Source organism: Achroia grisella, unplaced genomic scaffold, assembly GCF_030625045.1.
Source record: "Achroia grisella isolate CSIRO2021 unplaced genomic scaffold, CSIRO_AGI_Agris_v1 utg474, whole genome shotgun sequence".
In the NCBI taxonomy this organism is placed as follows: domain Eukaryota; kingdom Metazoa; phylum Arthropoda; class Insecta; order Lepidoptera; family Pyralidae; genus Achroia; species Achroia grisella.
This window is the reverse complement of record NW_026712878.1, coordinates 1,897,142-1,920,654: the sequence shown is the minus strand read 5'-3', so window position 1 is coordinate 1,920,654 and position 23,513 is coordinate 1,897,142. Positions and strand designations below refer to the sequence as shown.

Below are 23,513 nucleotides of genomic sequence, written 5' to 3'. Positions count from 1 at the left end.
AAAAGTTCTAGACTACTTGTGAAGCGATTTAATGTACCTATTGTACTGCACAGTCTCGTAGTGTTATTATCACTTTCATTGATAGGAGAAACTTTAGTTAGATGTTCACACTCAGTTTTACTTTTATTTACTTTAGATACTAAGAAAACTGGCTGATCGGTTAAAAAATATTACAATACAATTAGAAATGAATAGAATTATATGAAGTTCGCATATTGTTTCAATTGTATTGGCAAGAAATAAAAGTGAAATTGTGAACGCAATTTTCCTATTAGTGTTTTATTAGGAAATATTACGAATAAAAAAAATACAGTTTTTAGAATTGTCATATTTTTTATTCTCTTTATTGCCTTCATTATAAGTACTTACCATTTTCTATCAATTATTTGATTAATATCACGCATATCCATTAATTCAATCGCCCATAAAAACTATCAATGAGACTAAAACTATCATAGAATTTCAACATTATACAGAAAGTATATGTGGAATATATATAATATAATACATTGAAATAAATATATTTATGTTCTCAAATTACCACAATTTTATATGTCAATTATTCCTGTTCGTAACTGCTTACTCATACAGTGAAATAAATAACTTGGATAACTAGAATTTTTAATTGTAAAAGATTGAATATAGTTTCTTTTGTTATATGTGTACCTGTGTAAAATAGGGATTGATGGTAGAAGGATAAAAATTTAGTTGTGTATTTTTACTGCAATATCATATTTTTTTGGGGTGGGCCACTTTTATCAGTTACTGCAATAAAAATTAATAACAACAACCCATCCGACCTACTGAGTTCATAAAAAATCATCAAAATCGATCAAGCTGTTTCGAAGTAGTATGGCGATGAACACGAAAATTTTAAATATAAGATTTTCAACGTATTGCTACTTGTTAATTTTATATCTTAAATAAGTAATTTACACAAAATTACATTATATTACTCGCAAGTACAACAAAAAATTTTGGAAAGTGCCTCGTAATGTGGTAAAATCTTGTTAAAATTTTTTATACAACTTTTCACTTTTCTTCTGATACAAAATTTAAGAATACTTATTGTAACATTATACGAAATTCCTAAACTACAAATGTGATTGATTCTTTGTATCTTCTTTATTAAGTTGATGACTCAAAAATCATGTTATAAAACCAAAAAAGATAAATTAATGCGAGAATTCAACGTATTATACAACGGAATCGCTGAAATGAATTAATCAAAATTATTTATGCTTACACTTGACCTACAGAGTGGTAGCAGATTATATAAAACAACCCATTCAATTTCAATCTAATAAACTAACATACTACATACTTTAACACTTTACGTTTTGTATACAGTTCTAATTGAAAACACAATGTCATGCTTATTTTATACAGCGAGAAATGCCATCATCTGCTTTTTCCTTATCCCATTTATTTGGGGTCGGCGTAATATGTTTTTCTCTTCTATTCATCCCTGTTCGCTTTCATCTCATTATTTACACCATCTCTATTTCGGCCTTCCGGGGGGAAGGGGATTATTAGTAATGTGGACTCATGACCCCATTACTAGTAGTGTACCATGTCAGGTTGACCTCCACGCGGTTCCCCCTGGAAACCATCATCCTCCACTGGTGCCCATTCCATTACCACCCATATAAAAAAAAAATTCGGCCTTCCTCTGCCCTTATAACAGTGCAGCGAGAAATGTGTTAGAAATAATTTTGAGGATGCTATATTTTTATTCACCCTGACGACCTCTATCGCAGGTTTGTTACTCGCACGGTATAAACTTTTGTATTCATGAGGATTATCGTTTGTACTTTAATTCTTAGCTATTATATATTTTAACCCATATTTTCAACAGGACTAGGAACCTTCAAATTTACTTAAATGGAGGCAAAAAAATGATTTAGGTGTAGTCTGTATTGAAATGATAGTCTTAAATGATATCCATATAGCTAGGAGCAGAGGAGCTTAAAAATCTCAGAACACCAATATTACTAATAAAATTTGTAACTTTCTTTTTCTAAATTTGGTAATCGTGACACTGTCTGATTATATATTTTCCCTTTCTATCACATCGGATGGTTCCAATAAAATTTCACCAACTCATTTCAAAAATTCTATATGCAAAAAAAACTATTGGTAATATTTCACTGAAGAACCAGTTTACACTGGTTTCGAGCTCATTACCATAGATCTTAGTTTAGAGGTCATTTAAATGCTTTATTTTTTATTTCCTTTCTTCGATGACCTTTGGCCATGAAGGGAAAAACCACATAATTATGTATATATGTTACATTATTCATTAAGAAAGTAATTTGCACCCCGTAGGCTTAGTGTTGAGCATACATTTTTGTATATAATTGTAATTTTAAATAAGCTCACTGACGGTAAATGGTAGCCATTGCTTATGAATTGCACTACACGTGTATTTCAAACCACTATGAGCAACATGTATACAACATATTTACATTAAAAATATAAATGAAATTAAGTAATAGGTAGTAAGGAATATATTATACGTGAAGTGAAATTAGAATTTCAAAAATTGATACTCTTTTCTTTGAAGTTACAAAAGTTTCTTGTTATTAGATCTTTATAGTCATATCAAGTCCTCTGTACCGTACCTAACGCTGTACTTACTCAGGAACTACTGATTAAGGAATAGTACACCCGTTTGCTCTAGCGGCTATGGCGGGGTATTTTTTTTATAGGGTTGTTTGGGCTATTGTCTGTAGCACCTGTAGCACTGCGACCTACATAGATATTCTTAGGAGCGATGGTTTTTATCTCCTTGGGAATAAACTTTCCAAAGATATTTCGTTTATGCATGAGTGGGCTACAACCACATAGGATGTGTGCGTTTCCTCTTCAATTTGGCAGAATCTGCAGAAAATCTGCAGATTTTTGTCGTGCATAGGCCTAGTTTTGCCATATGCTTATATAAGTTACAGTGTCCTGTGTGTATAATTTACAGTGTCCTAGTCATCATGCATATGTTGTTTTTACTCAATAGCAGTAGTGTACTGGAGTATTTGTTCGGGTAGCCCGATATTATGGCTTCTCAATGTATATATGGCGGGGTTTTGGTATTGTATTAGTTGGATAGGGTGAGGATAAGTCAGTTAGCCCTCTGTAGCAATAACACTAACTTTAAATAATTCAAATCATTATTTCCAAAAATATGTCTATTTCCATTTTTTTTAATACTTATGAAATATCAATTAAATCTGAGTTTCAAATTTTAAAGTGTTTATTGAAATTAAAAAAAATTATATAGGCTATTATTAACATTAAATTATAATTTATACATCAATACTAAATTATATGCCGCCGCAATTTATTCATAAAAATTACCATTTGACCGACTTGTTTGGAAATTAGTTAGAAACCATTAATAAAATATATAATTTAATACTTGAATCTATTAAAATATAATAAATTTTGCCAAAGTTCGTGTATGAAAGTAGAAGTGTAGTGTTGTACCTAAATATAAAGGAGAAGATTAGAAAACATTTTTTTTTTAAACTTCTACTGAATTAAGAATTTGTACCTTTTTGAACTCTGATAGATATAAATTCTTTTGGTAATAGAAAACACACATTCTATTAAGCCTATTTTAGCAACTCATTAATTGCTATAATTTTTTCTTCGTTTCCGGTAATAAAAATGCTGTTAACTATGCAAATTAATGCGAGATATTACAGTAGGCTTCATTCATTAAAATTTACTCCGCGAAATATAGTTACGAGATTATTTTACGTGTGTATGACTATGTCATTATGAAGCCATAGATCAAAATGCTACTAGCTATATCCATCTAGCATTCTAGCCGTGTGAAGTTATAACATTAATTTATTTACGTAGCTCGTTTGTTTAACTCATAACTATGGATTAGTACTAAGGGAATGTCATTAGGAAACCGGGTCGCAGACCTTTATTTTAGGCCCTACCTTTATGTTTAAGAGCTTTCTATTTGAATGAACTTTTTACTAAAACATAAACCAAAGACAATATCCGATGAGTACAATACTATACAATACGACAATATTCAATAAGGCTGCAGTACTCTAGTAGTTTAGTACACCGCCTTACATCAGATAATCGTGAGTTCGATTCTTTGCATGATGCAAGCATTTATATTCAAAAGTATGATTGTCTGTTTTGGTTTGAGTTTTTTATGTATGTATTAAAAAAAATGTATGTGTGTTTCTATCACGTATCTAGGACCTATAATACAAGCTATTTAGCTTGAGACTAGACGAGTCTGTACAAATTACCTAAGGTTATTATTAATTCTTTTTTGAATGTGTTTTTTAAAAAACATCAAACTGCTTATAGGTTTTATACGATAACTTTAAACGTACTTACTACGTATTTCACTGTTTGTCATAAAATTAGTAAGACAAAATGAGTTAGGTTAGAAAAAAAACTCGCCCCTGCAAACATAACATGTTATGTCCTGTAAATCGATATAATTCGATAAAATCGAACTACAAGCCTTCATACAATGACAGCGACCTAGAAACAATTGACCCCAGAGGGCGCAGCTCTCACAAGATTAGTAGAGACCTTACGTTTACTAGAAATTAGAGCTAGTAGTCGTATTTATTAATTTACATTTCCATTTTTATTATATTTACTTTATATCCTGCATTATAATATATGTGCTACTTTGTCCTTTGACTATCACATTATTTCTATATTTTAATGTAAGTGAAGTGGCTTAAACTTCATAAAAAGGCAAAAGGCCTAATATTACATAATACAGATTTTATTTATACTTTGAGTTTGATAGCCTCGGTGGTCTAATGGTTCAGCACACCGCTTTAGTTCCAATGGTCACGGTTTTTGTCTACTACCCATAGCATTTAGTTACTGTTAGCTTGGTAGCCCCAAGCTGTGGCGGCGTTTTGTGTATTGCTCAGTGATATTATCTTATATATAAAATTGATAATGGATTAGAATTTTTTTTATTTTATAGACAAAATTTTTAGTTTTTTTATGATACAACATACAAAAGTACATACAATACTAAATTTTCACCCTTCTATCATCAACCCCCATTTTTTATAGCATTATTAATTTATAAAAAATAACTAGAAAAAAATACTAGCTGTAAATAAATAAAAATAAATACTAGCTGTCCCGGCAAAACAACGTTTGCCGGGACAGCTAGTATTATTATATTTTCTTCTGTATGTTTCCAATAAATAAATTAAAAAATATATAACATCGATTTTAATCAATTTTTTACCAATAGAGATACATATTCTATTTTTCACGGGGCAATAATTAAGTTGTAGTTAAGAATGAGATTTTATTCTTTTTTTTAAATATATTATGTGTCATGTATGTAACAAGGCACTTGGATTCTGAATACGCTACATTCCAGTGAGAAGAAAGTGGTATTTGATGAGTCAGGTCAACGGTGACCTTGAACAACGGGATTAAGGTGCCTGTGTGTACACACTAGGCAATTATTATCGTATTACAAGCGCCATTTATTTTTATTTATTATTATTATTTTCGTAATATTTATATAATCCTAGCTGTTACCCGCGTCTTTGATTGCTTTTTTTATATAAAAGATGTAATCGGATGTAATTAGTTTTTAAGTAACTTAAATAAACTACTAAGTAATAAATTAAACCAGCATCAATAAAGAAAACTCTAATAAAAGAACCTCCATATTAAGTTCCTCCCTGTAATACAATTCAATTACCGTATTTTAATGTTTGAATATCATATCAAACATTGAAATTTGTTCAGTTGTTTAGTCGTGAAAAGGCAAGAAACATGCGGATAAATACAGAGACACGCTATATCTTTTATAATATTAGTACGAATGTAGACTGTTGAAAAAATAATCAACTAGTGTGAACCGAGTTTACAGTATTGGGTGCGGCAGAACTTTCGCGGCACGCCTCTAACGTACATTATGTCGGACGTACATTATAGTAACGGATATTATACGAATTGCACAAGGCATATGCTAATTTGTACTCGTTTTCAATTTGTGCATATCATGCAAGTAACTATATAACAATATAAAATAAGTAACTACTACTACTTACTATAACATATACCTATATAATACTAGATGACCCCGCAAAACAACGTTTAGTATACAACAATATAGGTAATTAATTTAAAATCGCTATTAAAGAATAATGATTGGTGATAGAAGGGTAAGAATTTAGGGTTGTATGTATTTTTTAAAAATATGTTAGGGGTAGACAACCTTTATCACTTAGGGGTGTGAAAAATAAAAAGTAACCAGTGCTCAAACGTAATGAATATATGCTTCTAAAATTTCATAAAAATCGGTCAATATCGTTTCGGAAAAGTATGGTAACTAGTATCTTGACACGAGAATTATGACTATGGTCTAATGACCATACTCATAATTCTTGTGTCAGTTCAGTAATAATTTACTGAATTGATTCTATTAATTTAGATCAGAATTAGAACATTCGTTTTTATCTATCCAATTATAACCATATGTAGGAGTGTTTTATTTGTACATATTCGTAGTATCCTTTTTTTATTTCCACAATAGTGGTACAATATTTGTTACATACGCTCCATTTGATGGTAAACGTTTGCAATCACTTATGGATGCCTGAAACACCAAGGGTGTCAAGTGCCCATTACCAACCTATAAGTTTAACAGCTTATTAACTTTACCTTTAACTTTACTTTTACTAACATATTACCTCAGTCTCAATTATTTTAGCAGCTTGCTTTATAAGCACACATCTTATAAAGCAAGCTGCTGAAATATATGAGACTAAGGTATACAGGTATACGGCCAATATAATGATAAACGGTTACCGTATCTTATAGATACCAGAAATACCAGTGGTGACATCACTGGTATGTCCATTACCCACACATAAGAAAAATTATTAGTTTAAGAGCTTAATAGCTTTACTAGTCGTCTACCTGTGTACCTCAGTCTCACCTAGAATAGAATAGAATAGAATAGAACAGAACAGAACAGAACAGAACAGAATAGAACAGAATAGTACAGAATAGAACAGAATAGAACAGAATAGAACAGAATAGAACAGAATAGAACAGAATAGAACAGAATAGAACAGAATAGAACAGAATAGAACAGAATAGAATAGAATAGAATAGAATAGAATAGAATAGAATAGAATAGAATAGAATAGAATAGAATAGAAAATCATTTATTCAAATAAACTTAATTTAATCACTTTTGAATAGTCAACATTTTTTTAAAATCTACCGCTTATTCGGAAAGCTGTCTCATCACAAGAAGAATAAGCAAGAAACTTGTGTGTTGCTCTTTTAAATAATCCTTGTAAGTTCACATTTTACAAGTCGAAACGTGTGAATTAACCGAACGACGAACGAACGAACCTACTTCAGCAACTTACTTTATAAGTTGTGTTTTGATGATTCTCATAAATAAAATTTAGTAAATTACATATAGTGTTAGTAAATTCGCCGTAAAAGCATCAGGAATTCTCTACAATGAGCTGACTAAACTAAATTTTCGTTTGGTATGCTAATCGTACAAGCATAAAAAATATATTATTTAATTCTCATACAAATAATACATTCTTTGCAATAATATAATTCTGTAAGTGTACGAGATTCGATATTTTTTTCTTTGTACGAGGCTAAGTATTTTAGTTGGTTCAGTTAATGTTACATTTTGTTCGGACGTGAAGTATTATTCAATTGATATCAATAGAAAACACTATTGCTCTCATTATAAGGAATAATATTGTATACTTATTTGTGGAACTGTGTGAAAAGCTATAGAGAATTTCTACCGTTGGTCACATCTACATAGCTTTCCTTACAAACAGTGTAAACTAAATAGAGCCTTATTCTGTGAGACTCCGTTCGATGTATCTTTACCGTTGAAGCAGGATTGCCAAGTATGAAGTTTGAGCACTTAAAATGATTATGAGAGTTTTGGTAGAAATGAGTATTAGACATATTTTACAACGTCAATAATAAGTTAAAAATACTATTATAAAATTGAAACGAAATATAAAAAGCAGTTATAAGACCGCTTCAATTGGTATTTTTATAAACAAGTACAGTCAGATTTTGTAAAAAATTATCTGCTTGTGTACCTCAGTCTCACCTATTTTAATCGACAAGCAACTTGTTTCGTAAGCTCTATTTTAGTTCGGAGATAATAATAATACTCACTTCATTACTGGGGAAATAGAGATATAAGTGAGAGAGTGTAAACTTTCTTATTTTTATTTTCACGGGATAATATAAATTTAAATTAATAGAACAAATAGCAAATAGTCAAAACGATATCGCCACGATAACATAACGAAACAGCTGATATATTGTCACCATTATCCAGAATACGACATTTAAGAAGATCGTAAATAAACTTAGCACTTGGTAACGACATCCGGTTTGTTTAGTACAGTCAGATACAAATGAAGTTTAACTATTCTTGACCAGAGCGTAAATAGGTGAAAAAAATGGAGTTACTGAATATAAACGACCTTTAGGTCAGTCCTTTACAAGTAGGATCAGCTTTGAGGTAGAGGACCTCTTCATCTGCAAAATTCTTAAATAAAAGTAGCTTAAGTTACTCCCTATAACATAAGCTATCTGCGAATGAAAGTGCCGTCAAAAAATACGCAGTAAAATTTGTACTAATATTATAAAATCGAAAATATATCTGTCTATTTATATTTCACGACTGAACGTCTGAATGGATTCTAATGAAATTTGACGACAAAATATCATATGGACGAACACGGGCAATCTTTTATATTATTAGTACCGTTACAAATAAGGTAATATTCATTCTTTTTAATTTTATTCCTGAAATCTTCAAATTCCATGAAAAATAGAGAAGCTTTTACCTGAAGTGTTTGCACAAATGTTCACTTATAATTTAATTAGATTGTAGTATGAACTACCTGGCGAGTTTTACTCACGAGACTACAGCATGGGGTATTTCAAAAAGGGTATTTTTAGGTTTCTTAAGGGTCGGCAACGCGCACGTGATACCACTCGTGGTGTTTCAGGCGTCTATAGGTTACAGAAACTATTTACCATCAGATGGGCCGTATACTTGTTTGCCACTATAGTTGTATAAAAAATATTAACTAGACTTAGAAAATAAGTCACATATTGCCTATCACTAAAATGGCTACAAATTTCCCCTCATTCACATGGTTCATTGTCTTAAGAGCTACATAGGCACTATTTTGTGGTTACGTACATTGAAAGTATCTCTAGAAAATCTAGAGTGATTTCCATCGCTTTAGGTATAACCGCAGTAATACTCGTACATTATATTTAATGTATATAAAATTAAAACAAGATCAAGTTTAAAATATTAATTGCAATATTTTTAATTGGTGATAATGGAATGGTACACCCGCTTGCGCTATCGGTATACGCTGGGGGGGCACTAGTAGGAGATAAAATGAGAATAAGGTCAGGTCTATAAGCCCATCTTAGAAAATTCATCAGAAATTTATGACAATCGTTTCCACGGGGTTTTCACGGGAAACTCCAATGGAAAGACGTAGATTAATCTATACATTGCTAGCAATGGGGTTTTAAGTCCACATTATTAATACTGTTACTGGCAGTTTGTCCACTGTTCTTTTTCTAAATATTGTATTGATTTGTCTCTTTTTTTATGTCACTTTTGACTTCTCTACGAGCCCTCTTGAGTATTTATACATTATACATTACCCATACACATATAATGCAATTATTAAAATTATTCAATAAATCATTGTCACCTTTCCTTGGTCACAAAGAATAAGACAACAATGTGAATCAAAAAATTTGCCTGACTGTACCAATTCCACTTACTGATGCTAATAGGCTTTTCAATATGTATGGGGAACATTCTATGCATGTAAAATATTTGATTATAATAATGTTCTTATATTGTTTCGTATGGCAAAGGAGACAGAATACACTCTGAGATCTGAAAGAATCCCATGCATTCTTCTAAAAATTACAAACCAAACATTGCCTTCCTTTAATATATTTTCATCATAAGATCAGCTTAGCTATAGCAGCTTCATTAATACCATAATAACACTACTCTCCGAGTTACAAAAATATTATAAGGTAAATAAGCAAAAGTTGAGCTTTATTGAAAGTCAGAACATGCTTGAAAAATAAATGAAAATAATGAATTTTTATGAGTATATTTCTAAATATATATAAGTACAATAGGATCAAGTTCAAAAACGGTTTAATAAAGAGATATAGCCAATATATAAACTTCACCTTAAAATAAAAAATGTATTTGAAAGCGCCATCTAACGTTGCTCAGTTGAATTGGTAAATATTTTTTTTGACAGGTAGTAAGCAACTTGCTACGAGTATTTGTATCTGCTATATGTAGATATACATTTATTTTCTAACAATTTTCTTTAATGGAAAGTCCACTCCTCTGCACTATTGATATATGCTGGCGGGGCACCAGTGGAGGGTAATAAGATGCATATGATGTCAAGTCAGTTGGCTCATTATGACAAATTCATCAGGAATTTAACACTATAGTTTCCAGGAGGAACCGCTTGGAGATCAACTGCTATCCAATAATTCCCTTCCTCCTCTTTCAATATTTCAATATGGAATGGTGTGGTATACCCACCTGTGATAACGATATATGCACTGATTTCAGTAGAGGATAATAGTGTGAGATGAGGTCAGCTCATTTAGCACTTGTAATTACGCACACCTGTAATTAAGCAGGGTAGTTTCCATCCTGAACCACGTGGAAATCAATCTGATAGGTTACATTGCAAGAAAATGGATCAGTAGTCCCTATTACTAGCAATGCACACTTACCTAATAAATTAATTGCCGAATATATGCAAGCGGATATCCGTTCTATAGTACCCATAACATAAACTCTGCTTAACTTGGGACTTGTAGGGGCTGTGAGACTTGTCCTGTTGATTTGATGATTGATTGATCCTACACAGTCCCCTTTGTCGGGGCTGCTTTAAAGCTGAAGAAACGGTGGCTCACGTAATCCTGGAGTGCACGGCAGTGGCCCCACAACGAAAACAAATCCTCGGAACGGTGAGGTCGCTCCGTGAAGCCTGTGAAGACACAGGAGTCTTCTGCGCTTTTGGGAGGAGCTTGGCTGGCTACTTTAGTAGTCTGGCCCTGCACGTACAACGAATGAGAGGCTAATTGCGGAGACTGGAGTCCAACATACAATACAATACAATACAATCCTTGTCCTGTTTTTTAATTAATATTAATTTATTTCATTAATAGGAATAAATTGTAAAAATGGAAATATTTCATTTTCTTCTTTAGTACGCACGAGTGTGAGATGCCGGGACGTGCTTTTTATGAAATAAAAAGCTTTTACAATATTATGATTCGCTAAATAACAGCATAGTAAGCAGGTGCATCTATTGATATATTATTACTTTCTATTACTTAAACTATCTTTTTCTTGTTAATACGATAAAATATGAGTTAATGTAATTCTTATTTACAGTCGTCTGCGGTGGTTGAAGGGTGAGATTTTATATCACTCACCCTTCAACCGATACAGAGTACTGAGTATATGACATCTTAATTCGACGCAATGGCAAACAGTATGGGATTACTGGTGTCACATAACAGGGTAAAAACCGCGACGCTGTTCATATATAGGCGACGGTTTCCACTTATCATGAGGTATAGATCCACATAAATTCCATGTAAAAAATTATTGAAAATATTTCTAATTTTTCAATAATATAATAACAAAGTACTACAATGTGTACTATGCACAAGACTGTACAATTGATTATCATCATCATCTTATATATAAAATTCAAGTGTCAGAGTTTTCGTTCCCATACTCCTCCGAAACGGCTCGACCGATTCTCATGAAATTTTGTGAGCGTATTGAGTAGGTCTGAGAATCGGCCAACATCTATTTTCATCCCCCTAAATGTTAGGGGTAGTCCACCCCTAAATTTTTATTTTTTATTTTAAGGCAAAACAACGTTTGCCGGGACAACTAGTAATTAATAAATCTATTGTTCACTACTAAACATAGATCACTATCATAATACTTCAAAAAGTACAGGTACAGGTCTACAAAGACAAATAGTAACTATCTGGTTACGACTGATATACCTTCATGAAAGAGGACTACTGGCCGAAGACGGTGGCATATTGACGCTACCGTGGTAGATTGCCGTCGGCCGTGACCACATAGTCAATTTCCATATAATAGTATAATATAATATGAATTCATATGTTTGTTAGTCTATGAGGTATAATATGGACCTAGAAGCATGAAATAAGAAAAATTCAATTCAGTCACTGAATATTATTATGATATATCTATTAAAAGTGTAATCCAAAATGGAATTTTTCTTTAATTCTATAAATAATCTAAAGCGAAGTCGCTGTTTTCGTAGTTTTTCAGTAGTGTTTCTAAGTTCACTTTTCCTAAGCAATGCTACAAATGTCAATTATCAGTAATTTCGAGAATTTCTATTACAGAAGGGTTTATATGTATAGAATAATACTTACATCACCATACACACTACATCCATGAGTAGAGACTATAATGAAGGTGAAATAATTAACAAGTTATTGAGTATATTCGTTTATTTACGTAATATTAACGTAAAATAAATTATTAATTATATAAATTAATGTCATTTTATATTAATTCGTTCAATAAATAAATTCGTTCGGCAATAAATACTTGACCCAATATCCAATCACACAAAAGTAAATATAACATTAAATACAATAGTTACAATGAATGGTAAAATACAATACAATTAAAATATCTTTGGAACAAAAATGTATGAATTATTTGGTAAATATGAAATAATGTTAATAAAATATTTATATAATTTATAATTATTAATGAAATATTTGAAATATAAAATATATGTATATATAGACATAGATATAGCATGAGTTATTATTAATAAATTACTTATATGGTACATTTCATATTTCTGTATTAAAATAATATAATATAACATAATTAATAAATAGACTACATAAATACGATTAGATAATTTGATTAAGTTAATATATATATATATATATATATAAATAAATAAATATAACATATAAATGAATACGAATAAAAACTCAGTCGCAAATACTTAAAAGAACTATGAAATAAAAATACTGACTCAGTACACACTCTGGCATTCATCCATACACACTGACTTATACGACTCAAGCATTTCACCTAATAGAAACGGTGGTTATGACAGAAGACTAAGTGGAAGAAAGAAATCATTTCCAGGCTGAGTCCAAAACCGTTTCGAACTGAGCCTTGGAAATCTTATATCGAAAATAAATAATTTAAATTTATTCTACGCTTGCTTAGTGTGAGCTGCGTACGCTAAATTCTGAGGGTCCTGTGACCTTCCCCAACCACTGTTATTTTCCCAGCCGTGGTGTTCTTCGTGAGCTGGTTCAGACCATCCACTGCTCTTCTTTGATTCCAGAAGTTTCTTAATGGCTCCGAAAGCAGCAGCGATGAATGCGATCTTTCCGAGGAGGTAAGCCTTGAAGACTGCGAAGGCGATGATTCCGAGGAATAGAGGAACCAGAGCTGCCAATTTCAATTTGAGCAAAGCCAAGATTGGGAGGAGCTTCTTGAGCTTCTTCTTCTTCTTGCCACGACCTATGAAGGATGACAAGAAATTAGTAACAAATAGTATTTTAAGAAAGAAAGGAGATATTTATTCTATTTTTTCAAAGTACTGTTAATATTAAGAGAAATATAACGAAAGAGGTTGAAGGATTTCTTTAATGGAAATATCACGTTAATATGTGAGGCCAGCGATACACCTCAAATGTTATTATTCCAGGGGGCTAAACTGCCTTCGATCAATGTAATTTCGCAAACTTCAACAAAAACACAATCGCGGCTTGTAGACTGAAATAGGTAAGACTGGTACCTACGCAGATGAGATTATACAAATTCTGCTTCGGTATTATTCATACATGCACAGTTTAAGAGAAAGTCACTTAGCAGTGAATGAATAAATAGAGAATAAAAAGGATAAAGGCTTTTCACATTCGGTGCCGAAATACACCTACTTCATAGTGTCTATTGACCCTATACTGAAGGTAGAAAGTGTGATGGTAAATTTTACAGATGCTCAAAACACACGCACTTAATTCAGAAACATTTTATGTCATTTTAATAACATAGTATATTTTGATGACAATTCGTGTTGTTCTATGAAAGTGTGGCCTAGTAGTCATATTACCGAATTTGGGCGACGACAAGACTTTGTTTGTCAATTTAAATTCCAAAGCAACTCTCTGTACTTTCTGTTTACCATGATTCCAACGGTGTTTAGTCAACAATTTCCCTTGCCATGCTTTATTTGAAAACTAGCTGTAGCCTACAAACGCTCCAAAGGAAGTATAATAGTCGAAATAGTTTTCGTTAATTAAAATCTAACTCGTGAAATTGGAAGGCGAGGATTATTTGATCCCATTGTTAGCCTGCAATAATGGTGAATAATTCACTAAATTAACTCTAGTCTTAACCTCCACTAGTACATTGCCAGCTAATCTATTATAACGTATGGCTGCACTATTCCATATTCACCTATTAGAAAATCTAGAAATGATACGTAAACAATATAATGCAATTCATGTGTAGATAACACATGTAGTGCAGTGCAGTATCTCTCAAAGATTGCAGTTCGTGACGATAAAAGTTTTATGCCACTATACCCAGAAATTTATATAATAGTTCATATATTGTTTTATAAAATATACTACAATGTTTTGGTCTCTAATAAAAATATCTACTAGTATTAATACTGTGACACTTTAAGCAGTGTCACAGTAATCAGAAATCATCCAAAACAGTTCGTGAATGAAGTCATTAATTATACCAATAGACTCTCGTTTATCATATTGTGTTTAAATCTATTCATACAAAGTGACCGGTATAATTCAAATGATTTTAACAGGCACAATACTAGCTTTGAATAGTGGACGTCTATTCATAAACGAAAGTAAATTAAACTTTGCTTTGAGACCATTTTGAGTGAAATTCGAGACATTCCGAGAAAGTTAAGGAGCAACAAAGTACATGTAAATCACTTTAGGGTTACGGAACTCTTGCAGGAATTCGTGATCCGTGATTTCCTTATTCATGAACGGAACGGCATTCGAAATCAGCGCGATTTTGCCATTTATGTCACACATTAACCGGTTCCTAATTAATTTCACCTTTGATTTAATCTACATACTAGTGATGTTTATGTTTTCGTTTGAATTATGAATGTAATAAATGTAATACGTAGCCGTATATAAGAAACATGATGCACGATTGCCATAACTGGCCAATCTGATATTAAGTAACAACTGGTGGCAGTGGTATTCTGTAATTTCACTGCCATCGAATTAAAAAATTACTTATAAAAAGCTGTTTTGCGGCTGACTGAAATGATATCACTATCAAAGATTCCGGAATTTACATCAAAATACGCCGAAGCAACAAACCAAACTAGAAATATCTGGAGGATCAGAATACAAACGAAATGACATGAAAGTGTAAGCATACTTCACATGTAGGTGTAGAAAACAATAATAGCCGAGCTGTCTCCCACATTCGACTTTGTATGATCAAACAACAGGTATTCTTGACATAAAAGATTGCACTTGAAACCGGTTTAGTATCAATAGATGCTGCATTACCTTACGGATATATAGAAAAGTAAGATGAGTTCCGACGAAATTTTAATTCTTTTCATTATTGACCGATGAATGATAATAAATTTCTTAGAAATGAAATCGTTAATGTTCATAGATAAATAGGGGTTGAGATTTATTTATATCTCATTTTTTTATATACATTATTAGGCTAATATGTACGTTTGAAAGTTTGTACCTAATTGACTACATATTCCTCAATATCAAGAATCGTAATTTTTTCACAAATATTGTTTTAATGGTACTAATGCAGATGAAGGGAGGGGAAGTTTGTTACTGTTTATTATTTTTTATACTCACATGACTAAGTTTCGAATAGTGCAAGAGTACTTGTTATAAAAAGCTGACAATTAACTATATAAAAATCTAGAAAACTGACTATCTATATTAACTCAAATGATAATCGAACCTAAGACCTTACTCCCACAAGGTCAATATACATATACAGAGATAGTCGAATTTGCACATCATTTTAATTTATTATATAAAATATGATTTTATATATTTTCCAATGTCAAAACCGTGTGAAGAAGTTAATTCCATTATTGTTATAACTTACCATTAAAACGACTTTAATGGTTTAATTGTTAACATAAACCTACATTATTAATTTAGTTGTTTAATGTTACCCAAGTTTAACAATTCAGTTAATTATCCAATAAATACTTTACATTTTTGTTTTTATTAACGCAGTAAAGAAATGTTTATATTATTATATTAATATTTTCTTTTTTTATAAAGCTAAAGTTATTGGATATCAAATTTAATAAATATGTTATTAAAAATAATATATTTTTAATTTATTAGAATTTTCTTATATATTATATTTAATTTACTATGGCTGTTATAATAAATTTAAAATAATTTACTAATATATATGTTTGCAGAGATAAATTTCTAAGTTTTAATTAAAAGCTATATTAATTACTCCGTCTACCTACATTTTGTTTAAATTATCATCACATAAATTCTAGAGTCTATTATATGCGACGAAATTTAAATATCAATACAATGTTATAAATACAAATTTATTTAAATTTTATGCATTTTATTAGAATGAATTAATTTATGATGCCTTTTATATTCAAGTTATCGCATATTGGTAATGTTACATAATTAATATAATATATATGTAAGCAGCAATAAAGGGTAGAGCTTTGGTGGAATAATTAGGCAATTAATACGACAAATATCAATAGAATAAGTAATAATTTGGTCACTCGATATTAGTAACTACATTTGTCTAGTAGTATATGTAGTTACTTTTTTTTGTAAAGAATATACTTGGCTCTAAATGATTTGTTCTTTTACATAGCGGAAAATAATTTTGTTTTTTTGTATTTAAGTTATTGATCATGGAATCAACGGTCACACGGTAGTAGGTATAACCTGAAAGACTTAGACTATATCACACACCTAGTACAATAATAATGGAATAACTTAAAATAAGAATTTTTATGAAAATCCACTCTAAAGTTCTACCTTCAAAGTCTAATCTCAAAAATATGAAATTTTTATTTAATACATTTTTAGGTTTGCGAGGTATAAGAATCAGTGCTCATGTATGTTAAAGCAAGTTTATCGCAATCACACGGTTTAATTTTCTTTGTTTAAGTCGTGTATTTTTTATCCTAGAAAGTTAATGCGAATTTTGAGTTAACGGAATTTAACAATATATTGCTTAGGTCGATGTCAGTTAAAACTAAGCATGATAGTGTTCGGGGAAACGTAAAGTGTACGTAGATTAAATTGACTGTAAACCAGCTTCAAAAACAAGGACTTATTTCTTATAACTTAAAAGGCATACGAGCTTGAAACTCATCTGATGATAAGTGATTACCGCCATCCATTGACACCTACATCAGAGAAATGGTGTGCATAAAAGTATGTCATATTTTGGCAAGCCGTGTATTCGTCTTGATGGGCAAACTGACCTGATTTCATCCACAATTTTGCATTCTTTACTGGTAGCCCTGACTGAATACAGAATAATATTGCGCTGGATCGTTTTTTCATCATCAAAAATTGAGGCAGCCAGTTTAGTATTCATGAAGAATTTCTAATCGATTAAAAAAAAGTAAAAGTTTCTCTACTCAACTGAATTTCTTTTGGCTATACTTTGCGACGTCTTTGCTAATTAATTGATTTCGGTTTTTGTATAGATAACTCCCTCGTTGTTGCTACTAATTTATACAAAATTGTAATCCACAATTTTGAGATGCCCCAAAAAATATTATTTCATTAATATACATACCTTCCTCATCGAGAGAGTTGTCTTCTTCGAAAGATTTGGGCATTCTCAGCTGTAGTGCGTGATTGTCCAGGAAATCTACGATATTGTCCAGGATTCTCTCTTCAACTTGTTGTTCTCGTGCCTTCAGGTCATCGGAGAGAGGTTCGTAGCTTCGAGCTGATCTGGGACTACCAGTTCTTGAGAAGGAAACTCCATCAACGAGAGTCAACTCCTTAGAGAGTGCTAAGTTTTCGGTGTACTTCATAGCCTTCTCCTGTAACAGAAGGAGATTATTAAGATTATATACTACTTAATACTTATAGTAATTTTTGTATATTTAAAATTTATTCATAAAAGATTCATAAGAACTAAAATCTTTTTTTGTCTCATTCCTTCAAACAAAGAAAGTAACTCGAAAGATATAGACAAAACATAAGTTAAATAGTATTATTAAATATTTAACTTTCTTAATAAATAAAATAATAAATTGTCCATTTAAACTATTTATATACGAGTAGATGGACAAATCTATAATTTTTAAATGATTAATTTTTATTCTAGTTTTATAAAAATTATTTAATTACAATAATTTATTTACATTTTTATACAAAGAAATTATACTGTATTTTATTTTTACATTTACCTAAAATACCTAGTAAAGAAAAACCTTGTTTCGTAATTTAATGTGAACGAATAATAATGATTAATTTTTATCAGAATTATTCGTTTTCTATGGATAGTTATTATAGTATAATTTCATATATTACAATACATCATTTAATCAGATTAAATGATGTATTGTAATAAAAATAAACTTATTAGATTAAGGTTAATTATTAAATATTATCAATTATACTAATAATATTTAATAATTTACTTAATCTGATTGCGTACTAAACTCAAAAGCTCATCACGTTCTAACTATTCTATGGAATGAAGCTTATATCACAGTTAAGTTTACCAAGTAGCTGGAGAACTTATTAACACCGAATTGATTTATAATTTTAATGGCATCTGTTATATTCTCAATTTTGATATTTGAATTTCAAAAAGAGAATTCCATTTTACCCTATATAATATATATTTCGTAATAAACAGAACTTATGTTCTATTTTATATTTCTATTATCAAAGAACTGCTAAAATAATTTTAAAACTCCATTATTTTAAACATCTTTGCTAATGGTAACCGATTTTGATGATTTTTTCTGACATGATTAGCTCCAGTCTCAGTCCCACACTACTTATCAATCGAGGTAGTTTTATAGTGGAACACAATTTTAAATTCTTAAGGAATGGATATATCCGAGTGTGGGATTATGCACTTAATTATAATGCCACATAAAATCCATTTTGGTATCACGACACTGCACAACACTTCACTTCACTGAACACACCTTCAAGCACAGCATGGTGTCTACGTCCACGCATTCCCTCAACGTGGAAATAAACTTATCCGCGACTCCTTCCTCCTTAACCATGGGCAAAGCCCCGGTGACCACCGCGACACACAGTATGACGAACGCCTTCATATCTCCTCACAAACTAGCAATTGTTGAAGATGTCTGCATAGCCGTCAGTTTTATTTTGTCGCCCCCTCTCTCAGTTTTCATATGTCACGCCCGCTGTGACGAAATGCAAACATCGGGCTCCTCGCCGTAAAATGTATTAACACGTATTTGAAAGGCTTTTTAATGGTACAAAAGTGTGTTATGATGACGATTTATTGGGGGTAATGGATAATGGGCATTATTTGTTCATGGGTTACGTTTGAAATTACGTCCCAATTAATTGTTTGACAAATACCTTTTTAAAATAGAAGTACCCTTACACCGGGTAAGTTGGTTAGTACTTATAGTCGATTTTTCTCGTGCTGTGGAAACGGTGGATTAATTATTAAACATTATTAAGAGCTAATAATAGTGTACATAAATCTGTACCTTATAATGAATTGCATAATGTATATTTTGGATTGTAACAATCCCAACGTCAGAAAAGGGCAACTCCCGATGTGTCTGCTAGCTGTAATATTCGTGATTTTGGATGTGAAATGTATTTTATTATTATTATTTCTTCGTGTAACTTTAGCACCAGTGATTGCCCTAACAAACCTCGAACTTATATCGTACAGCCATTAATACTGAGTGCATTTCCAATTACATGACGAATTGCTGTAATTATCAATTGGAAAATTGACTAGTGCCTGAGAAAAAAGCTGTTTTGAGCTGTTCTGTTAGATATGCATATTATAAGCATTATTAAATTTTTATTTATTTCCATCTTTAAAATGAATTGAAGCATTAAAAAACTACTGCTAAAATGCATTTCTACTATTAATTTATACATTAATCTCTGATATTTTACGACAGCAACATTTGATTAATTCATTTGATCAATATAACAATATATCGGGATGAGATTTCTAAAGTTAGAAAAGGCTGCCTGATGGCTAGAGAGGAATAAAATCGCAATGCGATCGATTTACAGTAAACTACAAATACACACACATATATACATATACGTATATGTGTAAAATGTCAGTTAAAAAGTTAAAGTTAAGATCTGAACTTTTAACTCCATTCATCTTGAATTCGTAATGATTACTATCAAATTACAATGTATTGTATAAGAAAAAAAAAAGAAAGAATTCAGTATTATTGCTTATATCTCGTATTCATAACTAAGTTAAACATAAAATTCTACATAAATATGATAGTATAGTGTAGATAATGTAGCTTCCTTAAAAATTACTCTAATAATGGATAAAGATCGCATGAAAATCCGTTCAGTAGTGTTTGAGTTTATCGCATACAGTCAGAGTGGTTGAAAGCTTTGTTTCGTAATATGTATAGATAAAAAATCATTATATAATACATGAAAAATCATACTCTAATTTTAAATATACAGATATATTGTTAGATGTAATAGTCTAAATTTCGAAAAATTGCTTTCTAAAGATGTTAATTTATCCATTATTACTGATTTCCGATTAGTTCACATTCATTTGTATTCTAGATAATATAGTTATTTGACCATTTGGACGCAATGTACAGCGAGCGAAAGCCCAATCCGGGTGACAGAAAACCCGGTTATTGAATATAAATGACATTATTATGTTATATTCAGTTCCTGTCCATTATTTGATTTCAGTGACACATCGACTCGGTTACTCGAAATTATGTAATTGCCACTTTCTTTCAATTTCATGAATAATTTATTACGTGAACTGTGTAATCATGAGCTTGTCGATTTAAAACCCTTTATTTTAATTACGATCGGTTTTAGGGTTCTGTTGTGTATTGTAAAGAACCGATTATTTGATATTAGCTTTTACCAGCGACTTTGCAATCATTTATGATGATGTAATAATAATGTAATGTTTAATATACTCTTAATTCATACATACAATAGATGATATTTTATTCTTCTTGAACAATATTTATCATTGAGTTATGAAGCGATTTAGTATTGTAGTAATAAAAAAAAATATAGTATTTAAATATATTTTGTCAGACAGAATTGAATAGTATTTGTAAATGTACAAATAAAATTGTATTTTTTATTATAATTGTATAAATGTTAAAGGTATCTCTATTTCTAAATATTTAAGAAGACGGAAACTAGAAAAGACTATACATAAAATATTTATTAATATTATTTTTGTAATTTATATTTTCAAAAAGATAATTAATTACATGTATTTAAGTTTTGTTGTTATTTTAATCAATAAAAGTAATAGTTAGGTATCGTAACAGAACGCCTATGAAAATTAAAATTAAATCATGACAACGACTTTCTTAAAACCGCTCTACTATGCAAATCATTTTGCTCTTGTAGCTATGGAACCTCAATATTATTTATCTGTTACACATTTTCTTGATCACATTCTGTACGTACCAGATTGTTATAACCAAGTATTATGATATTGCACTGAAATTACAGGTTACGGAGACATAATGTCTTGGTTCTCTGGAATGCCAAAACATGTGAGGTACCAATAGCAACATATGATGTTCATTTTCAGAAATCTAAATAACTGACTGGACAAATTACCTTCATCTATATATCATTTTATTTTGTTGGTTGTCTCTTTCATTCATCTCCTTAAAGAACTATAACATTTCCTTTATTAATGTTTCTAAACTATTATTATAGAAAGATTTTATACCCTGTTTGCTATTAATAACTGGAAAAATACACAACCACATTAAAAAATCACTTATATAAAGATGCATCCTCAGCGTGTAATATAGGTTGTATTTTATTCATTAGATACCATCATTCTTTACTTATCTTTATCATCATCATTACATAGTATAAAACAAATTCGCTGTCGCTGTCTGTCCGTCCCTATGTATGCTTAAATCTTTAAAACTACGCAACGGATTCTGAAGCGGTTCTTTTAATAGATAGAGTGGTTCAAGAGTAAGGTTTATATATATACATACATGAACACCCGTGCGAAGCCGGGGCGAGTATCTAGTATAATATAAAATGAAGTCGCTTCCGCTGTCTGTGCTCTTATAGTTTTACATGTAGAATACATATAGGTATACCCGTGCGAAGCCGGAGCGGGCAACTAGTATAATATTTATATCCAGGGAGTAACAAGGGATGTATTCTATTTAACAAGAAATAGAGACTCCTGAATAATATCCGTGTGAAGCCGGGGCTGGTCACTAGTCTCTAATACAATTACTAGTTTATGAGGACAACGATGTACATATTACGTGTAGTTCCGGTTTTATGTCACGAAGCTCTAACGTCTGGTTGTTGAATCATCTAAAGGAATGGCAAAAGTGAAAACATTACCGTAACGAGTTAATTGCATATTTTACTGTATTAATTTTATAATTTCAAAAATAATTAAACCAAAATTTTTTGCATTTTGTGTAAAATTCATAAAGTCATATATACGTAATATATTTGCACAATATTTATTTGAATGAGAAGTATACACAATCAAACTATTAAACAAAAATATATGTAAAAAATAAATACAAGTCAAATACAGAAATCAATTCTACGTTTAGTGCTAGAATAAATCATGGAAATATTGCAAATTATTGCGGCATTGGTATCGCTTAAAACTTTTAAAAGTAATAATTTAAATTTAATCCTTTCAAATACAAAAAATATAATTTAAATGATAATAAAAATATGTCATTAGATTCCAAATGAATAAGGTACAAAATATTTATTTTTACACTGTAAAGGTCTAAATCTCGGGTAATCTCTTTTAGGATTGTGTTGTTTTATTCGTGTGATACTTTACTTTGAAATTCTTTTGCTACGAACAATAAAGTACCTCCAGAATACTCTCAATTTAATGATGATTAGATTTTTACTTATTCAAATAGCTTGCTTTTGTTTCTAACTAATAGACTTACAGATCCAACTCAATAATGTGCTAATCACCTTTTATGCTGAATAATTGTTCAACTATAGCAGTCTGTCAAAGAACCCATTGACAGAGATCCCAAACAATGACATTTAAATCGGAGAGAGTTCATTGTCGATATTCAAGAAGATCTTTTTAAAATTTAAAATATTCCTTTGTAAAATTACCT

General features: G+C 30.7%; 1 protein-coding gene across 1 annotated transcript; it reads right to left on the bottom strand.

Moving 5' to 3' along the window:
* Window positions 1–13,112: 13,112 nt before the first annotated feature.
* On the bottom strand, window positions 13,113–19,475 carry LOC131845524 (uncharacterized). The gene is made up of 3 exons (XM_059194594.1): window positions 19,341–19,475; window positions 17,966–18,218; window positions 13,113–13,657 (listed from the first exon to the last, which is right to left on the bottom strand). The coding sequence occupies exons 1-3, from the start codon at window positions 19,473–19,475 to the stop codon at window positions 13,344–13,346; spliced, it is 702 nt and encodes a 233-aa protein (XP_059050577.1). The 3' UTR covers window positions 13,113–13,343.
* Window positions 19,476–23,513: the final 4,038 nt, after the last annotated feature.